Source organism: Hypomesus transpacificus, chromosome 2 (assembly GCF_021917145.1).
Source record: "Hypomesus transpacificus isolate Combined female chromosome 2, fHypTra1, whole genome shotgun sequence".
Lineage (NCBI taxonomy): Eukaryota > Metazoa > Chordata > Actinopteri > Osmeriformes > Osmeridae > Hypomesus > Hypomesus transpacificus.
The window spans coordinates 13,626,085-13,633,765 of record NC_061061.1 but is presented as its reverse complement, the minus strand read 5'-3'; the positions used below and the strand labels follow the sequence as shown (position 1 = coordinate 13,633,765).

At 37.4% G+C, this 7,681-nt stretch overlaps 1 protein-coding gene across 3 annotated transcripts; it reads left to right on the top strand.

The window, feature by feature from the left end:
• The first annotated feature begins 2,917 nt into the window (after positions 1–2,917).
• On the top strand, positions 2,918–6,330 carry LOC124480053. Of its 3 annotated transcripts, XM_047039121.1 has the most exons (7): positions 2,918–3,006; positions 3,800–3,925; positions 4,750–4,792; positions 4,879–4,908; positions 5,072–5,110; positions 5,481–5,525; positions 5,628–6,330. In XM_047039121.1, exons 2-7 carry the CDS (start codon positions 3,803–3,805, stop codon positions 5,852–5,854), a joined length of 507 nt encoding a protein of 168 aa, XP_046895077.1. In that variant the 5' UTR covers positions 2,918–3,006; positions 3,800–3,802; the 3' UTR covers positions 5,855–6,330. The 3 variants fall into 3 exon arrangements, with proteins under 3 accessions (XP_046895077.1, XP_046895056.1, XP_046895067.1); XM_047039100.1 differs by having other exon boundaries at positions 5,481–6,330; XM_047039111.1 differs by lacking the exon at positions 2,918–3,006 and adding an exon at positions 3,501–3,666 and having other exon boundaries at positions 5,481–6,330.
• The last annotated feature ends 1,351 nt before the right edge of the window (positions 6,331–7,681 follow it).

Here is a 7,681-nt window from a genome sequence, read left to right as displayed (position 1 = left end):
CGTGAATGACCAGTTAAGGTTGCGTTCCGAATCCCATCCGTTCAATATTTTTAACTCAGTTTGGTTTCTTTGAACTATTGGACGTTGAGGAATCAATGAAGAATTTGGATAGGCTATTATAAAAATCTTCCTTATGACATATTGTCTTTCTGAAAGTGAGGAACTGGTAATATAATAAATATGTTATCATGAACCAAATGCATACATTAGCCAAGGTTGTTAGACTTTTTTGTATCCCTCTATGAAAATAAAACTACAGTTTCTGCGATAATGTAGCTGCCAAATTGTTGAATATGACTATTGGATTGCATGATGAGGACTGACCAGATTTACGATATGATTATTACTGTTAATTTATATTTTACACGAGGTAAATGATTAATAAATGCATATAGATATTTGATCAGAATGGTGTGAAATAGGTAAGACTTAGTTTACGCTTGTTACCAATGAGAAAAAAACACTGTGAAGTGCTCAGATTTGAAACAATGATCAACCCTTGATATAGGGTTCAAAATGTCCAGAGCAGTGGATGTTGAGATGTGGTTAGAAATGCTGGATCTAGTTGTGCACCCAAACATCCGTGCCTCAGATCTTGGTCTTGGTCATTTGTGGCACTTGGCAGTATTCAGAACCAACTCAACGAACTTGAGAGACATTCCCCTGATTTACATAATGGCAATGTGTTAGATTAGATACATTGTTGTGGTTGTGCTATGGACAACATAAGTGACTTAAGACAGTGCTACTACCCAGTGGACAGGTCAAATGAATATTCATGTGTTCCATCGAAACTGAATACAGAATCTTCTGAACCAGTGGGAGTAAAATGAACCCCTGAAATTTGAATAACATCTCTGACACAGATTCAAACAACACTATCCAACAACATTAGATGAGAGTGGTTGGATGTGAAGAACGAGGGGGAGTTACTGGCCTGTTTCCTATAATTGGGTAGAAACAAGTGGGATGGTGGAAAGTTGTGCTGACAATCAAGTGGGTCATGATTACCCTCAATCCTAAAAGCATAATCCTGTGACAAAAAGACACAGTCCTGCCTTGATTTGGATATTATTTGACAATTCCTGAGATTATTTTGGATCACAGACACTTATAATGAGAAAAGATGGAGTGAATAATCTTGCTTGTTATACTGCTCTAGAGTCTAGACACTGATGACCAAAACAGGCCAAAGCATCTTGTCATGGAAGCTTTCAGCATTCTAACCCCACAGCCTTTTTTATACCATATGGCTGTCCTTGTTTCAGAGTCCCTGCAGTTGGAGAGCTGTAGTTATAGTAAATCATTGGGTATGTCATCTTTGGGGTTTTATTTCCTGGGTCAGCATAGCTTTCTGATTTTATAGATGTAGGTTATTCTATGGAGAGAAAACAACAAAGGCATGTTTTGAAACCATGTTGCTCTGAATGGGGACAGCACCTGGACTGAAAGGAACACATGCACTTCTCCTTTTGCTTTTACTATGTGTGAGTTTGTTTAAAAGTACATGTGTGTGGTGTGTGTGTGTACGTGAGAGAGAGAGAGCGAGAGCGAGAGCGAGAGAGAGAGAGAGAGAGAGAGAGAGAGAGAGAGAGAGAGACAAAGAGAGTGGTTGACATTTATGAAACAGGCTAGTTTCTTGGGGATGTCCCATTGAGCATAAAACCAAGAACGGGAAAGTGAAATGGAACCCAACTCATATTTATCCTCTCTTCCCCTTTTGTCTATCCATAATCAGTACATTTCACTTTCGATACCGCAATCCTATATCTATTCAAGATATTTCCTTAATTTTTCCCCCAGAGAAATATATCTAATGAGAGTTCAAAATTCATTTTAACATTTTAATTTGCCTCATGAGACAGTATTTCAAGTTTTTATATTCACCATTTGCTGTGTGATTGGCAGGACTAAATTGTGAAACCACAAAGAAAAACTCCCTGTCATGTTAAGTTTCTGTTGAACTCATTGCATCTAACCTATATACATGACTGGGAAAAACACAAACCACCTACACAACACAGTATGTCCCTGCGGTTTGTCTTACTCATCGGTGCTGTACCTAAGCAACTTTTACCTTTAGAGGTTATGTAATTATCAGTGCCTGCACTGCATTCCTGTCTTCATTTAGAGAGAAACTTAATATAAAGACTTCTTCTCAATCAGACATATGAAGCATTTGTGTAAGCCTTGCTCAATAATAATTTTAGTTATAATTTATAAAAAATGTATAAATATTAAAGCTGAACTGCACTTGTTTGATTGACACTGTGGTGGAAATCTGAAGAAATCAATTACCATAAAACGGTTGAATATCTTTCAAACAAGTATTTATTAAAGGAACAAACTATTGAATACAGAACACAATTATCTATGACATACAAACATCAGACAATACATAGAAAATCAGGTGCCCTAGGAAATCAGATGTTGATCAGAAACCGTGCACTCCCAAACAGCGTCTGCCAGCTCTTCTATTGAAAGAGCAATGTGATTGGTCAAGCATCTGCCATGGGCATCTATCCATCACATAGACAGCTATAATTAAAAGAAAAGAACATCCCCCCTTTACCAATTAAGTGATGAAGCAAAACATTTCTAAGGAATGGAACCAATCATTTTATCTTTTCCACAGATCTCCCGGTGGGCTTCTGATAAGACACAGTGTGTCTCATAAGACAGAAGCAAACAGACCAGAAAATACAAAACACTCAAATCAAACATTTATATTCAGCAATTATGTGATATCAAAAATGTATATCACAACATTTACAATACTTTGTCACAATGCCACCATGACCATCTGCAACTATACTTTAAGGGCTTGTTTATGTGCTTACTAACTCCCTCCTCCTCTCTTTCCAACCACAGCTCACAATGAACAAAAAAACTCAATTTCAACTTCTAAACTCTTGTCAAAAGGGGAAGCCCTGGCAAATGGTCATGTCTTTCAAAGTCATGCATCAAACAGAACTACTTGTACCAGGACACTACAAGACAAACTAGGTGAGATGTATGTCTGTCTGTGTCTGGATGTCTGCTGGTCTACAAAAATAGCTAATGTATTAATGTTGGGGGTCTAATGTGGAGATGGGAATGTTGAGCTGTATTTGGGATTTCACTTTGGAAATTGTAGATGTGTTTTTTAGGTATGCATGGTTAGAATACTATATAACACTGTAGAAGGTGCTGGTCTGTCTATTCAATATTCAAATAGCCTACTGCTGGACAATGACACAACAGTTGACATTTGTTCAGTGGTATTGTGTTATATGTTTAAGACCAAGCTTATAATTTTAGACAATTTAATATATGTTATATTCACCTAACAAGTTGAAATTTCATACTCACTGTTACTGCCTTTATATTTAGTGTATCAGTTTGGTGTTCGTTTTCTTCTCTGCTAAGCCTACTAGTACATTTTTGAAAGTATTTAACAACCCATTGACTGCATGGCTTTATTTCCACTCAATGCATCCTTTGAGCAGACATTTGTCAAACCACAGCTATGGCTTTAATTGTGGTCAAAGAGAAGCTCAACCAGCATTGGGTAATGTCTCAAAGAAGAGTCAGAAGTGAGGGGGGTCGAAACTGTGGTTGGAACTATTTTTTTGCACTAAAGGAAACGTCTATTTATTGGCAGGGTGTGCAGGCAGATATAAACTGGTACGCGTGTGTAAATATCTGTTTGTGACTTTGTATGTACAGTATCTGTGTGTAGAACCATACCCTTTTGTTTGGTCTTGTTGGTTATTACTTTATGAATCCAAAGTATCTGAACTACTTGTGTATTCCTTAGAGTATGGCGGGTCAGCAGAGCCCAGCCAAGTACTTGTTGCTCCAGGTGTGGTGTGGCCTCCTCACCGTTGGCATGATTGTTCTGGCTGCAATTTTCACATCAATGAAAATAAACTCAACTGACAAGGTAGGATGCTCATTCAATATGAACTATTACTATTCCAACTATTACAAATAAGCCGCTATTACTATTGAGGTATACTTTAGATGATGATGTGACAATGATGGTGGACTGATGCCTATCGTAAAAAAATGTCTGCTATTGTGGAGGAAACACTTTCTTCATCACTAGTCCTGTAATTGACATTATTAATCAGAATGAAATTTGACCCTGGACAGTTTTCCCTCCTTACATTTCTTCCTCTTTTGTGCAAAAAAACTGCTTCCTCTCTCATTCCCCGATTGGCAATGAGGTGGACTTGAATGTCAACCTTCCAAAGTGCTGTATGCTGACAGGCTTCTGTCTGTTACAAGGTCACTTTAAACTAGTCCGAAAAAAGAGTAAAATAAAACTTTTAGTAATAATTACCGCACCTGCAAGATAAAAAAACATTGAAGAAACATTTAAGTAGTTAAAAAAGTAATGCTTTATAGAAGCTCAATACCGCTTTCTATGTTTCAATATTCTTAATAATATACAGATTTTCCCCCCAAAAGCACAATCTTTCTTAAGAAAGCTATATCTATGACAGTCTGAGCTCACTAACCTCAGCTTCTATAGGTCTGGTACACTTATTCCTGCTCAGGAAAGGAGAAAGGGAGATGGATCCACAGGATCTATATCACCCTATTGGGTTGCCTACTTCAGTCAGTACGGCTTTCAGTGTCAGCGTGATATGGTCTCTGCCATTGAAATAGATAGGATCTATTTAGAAGCGGAAGCCATGACTAACGTATTCTTGCCCCGGTTGGCATGATCTTAAAGCTGCACACTGTCTTCATCTTTTTTAGAATAATTTGTCAACACCAGACCCAGAGAAAATAGCCCCAAACGGTATGTGTACTATTATGTAATTTTCAGAATCAAATGTATTTTGACATTAAGATGGTCAAATAACAACTCTGTGTTATTATTTTCAGCTGTTTTTGCTGCCTTGAACTCATCAAAAGGTATGAACAGAGAGTACTTTCTATTTTACTTCATTACAGTTAACACACTTTAGGAGATATGCTTACTGTAAGTGACCAACTAATTTAAGCACTTTTTTTTATTTTTATGTAATCCTTTGTATGGTACCAAATTTGGTTCTCAAGTGATGGTTTTGCTTTACAGGTCCTCAACATTCTTACATCCAGCTCACCATGGCCAATCGTAAGTATTTTCTGCTTCTGATGCTGTGTTACATCTTTTAGCTTGCTTGTTGCAGTTAAGCTCAAGCAGAGGGCATCCTGTTAGGGAGATTACATTCCACCATATTTCCTCCCACCCACACTTTGAAGTGGCTTCTCAGACCCACAATTGTATTATTTAAGAGCTCTGTTATGGGTGACACAGTGGGCCAGATGACACTATTCCAAAATTGTAGCCTGTTGTAGCCCAAAAAAGTGCCAGGCAATTTGAAAGCAGTGGTTGTGTATACGTTTCGATTTCCTCCGTTGTCTAAACGAAGTGCACTGCACTTTATGTGCTTTCAATACAAAGTTCAGCAAGTTCTTATGCCTTTGCCATTACTCATCAATAGGTCAAGACACTTGGACCTATGACACATACCACAACATGCCTCTCTGTGAGTCTTGCTCCCTGACCCTTGACAACAACTGTGTTCTTGCTTCATCTGATGGACTTTACTACTTCTATGCCCATGTCACCTTTCACAACCTACCTGAAGGCAATGAGAAGGGAACTGTGAGTCTCTACAGGTATGCCACTTCGAGTGAGAGAAGAAAACTGAGTGAAGCAGTGTTTCGCGGAAAACAAGGGACTGTGTCAATAGCCAAGATAGTACAACTCAAAAAGGAAAATTGTGTAAGATTAGAAATAACGCCTAACAATACCTTCATTTCTCATGAAGTAGTAAAAACATTTTGGGGGGCTTATCAGCTCCCCAAACTCTGAAGCATAAGGCAGAAGTCATACGGAATGTTTTTGTCTAGGGCTTCTTTATTGTTTTTGCTTAATTAATAAACAGTGCTTAAGGTTTTTCAGGTAATTGACATCATAATGTAAATGAAACCTCTGAAAACTGTGCTTGGCTTTCAGAAGTATACATTAACATTACATTTACATTCATTTGACCCATTATGTCCCATTGATTGTATAATTTATGAATAAAGGAATTGTTAACCTATGATTTCAAGAGTTCAGAAATTGAAGATGTAGTCATGTTGATATACCGATAATGAATGTCAGTTTAAATTGATCCGTCTACTACTTATCACATGATGGTGCTACCTTCATTAAGAAAACTAAAACTTATCTCATTCTCTGTCTGCTATTAATACATACTTATTCATGTTTCAACAAATTCAAATTAATTTAATAGATTCATGTCAGGGTCTACACAATGTTTTTCTATGTATTTATCCTTAAATATAAACCTCAAAATGAAATTGTTAATATATTGTTTCGTTTTATAGATATTAAATAAAATTGTGGTCATAAAGATTAATTTCCTTGTTATAAATTAAACTTTTGATCCATAGATAGGCACTCAGTTTATCCAAATCATCAAAATGTTCCACACATGGCCTTTATTACCCACAAATATATCTTCCATCCTTCAAACAACATAAAATCTAATGTGTCAAGGTCGGGGACACACAAGGTGATGTCATCACTGATCTGCAATGCAAACAAGGAAGTATACGCACAATATCATGAGAGCCAAGGGCGAAATAGTCAATCACACATTGGGGGGGGGACAGCTGTGGGACTTTCTGTGTTGAGTTTATTATCCCATCTTACCCTATACATTCACTCACAATGTCAGTTAAGAGCTATCAATGTCAGTCTGGTGTGCTGTGACTTAAAACATGTTAAATTAACTACTACTCTGTTAATAATGTCTAAAACCTCCAGAGCCTTCTTCCAAAGACATTACGGATGTCAGTTGCTGAAGTTTCTCTGTTGTTCATTTTTGGCCACCACTACGAAATACAGCAACGTAATTCCATAGGGACGAATATGATGAAAGAAGAAAGAACAAATGGCAGGTCTCTAAAATAACTTGCTAGATAGCCCAATTCAGAGAACAAGAACGTAGCCCAAAACGCTGCCAAAGCTGGGTTTGGTACGTTTGACTTGTCTGTCACTGACTGCTATCCCAGTTTAATGTAAAGCCAGGCTACAAGTTTGTATAGGTTGCTGTCAGCTAGCTTGTCAAAAGTCCCATTCATACAAGCTGTATAGTATTGCAATCGAAATTCGCATTAATTCTACATTTCATAATTGTAGTGAAATTCACCTAGTCAGTCGTTATCTCAGGGATTATGTTAGCCATATACTGGACATTTACAATCCATAAATATGTTCCAAATGTCTGTCTGATGTTGCGCTGCTAACTCACTCATTGACGGTGCTTAAGGTATAGGGAATACATTACATTGATTTTAGGCGAAATGGGTTTCGTTAATGTATAGTGTAAGGCAAGTCGTATGGATTTGGGAAATAGACTGTCCGGGATTTGATATTTTCGGACCAGCAGTCATATTGATATTGCCCTCATACAGTGGGAACAAATATTGGGGAGGACAAATTGCCCTTCTTTAAATATTGGGGGGGATGTGTCCCCCTGTCCCCCCATATAATTACGCCCTTGATGAGAGCATGTTCAAAGCGCTCTCAAATCCTAGTTGTATGTAAAAGTTTTTAGATACACTTTGACATACAGTATTTATTCTAAATAACTTTATTATCAATGGGTTGAGATAGCTAGATTAATAG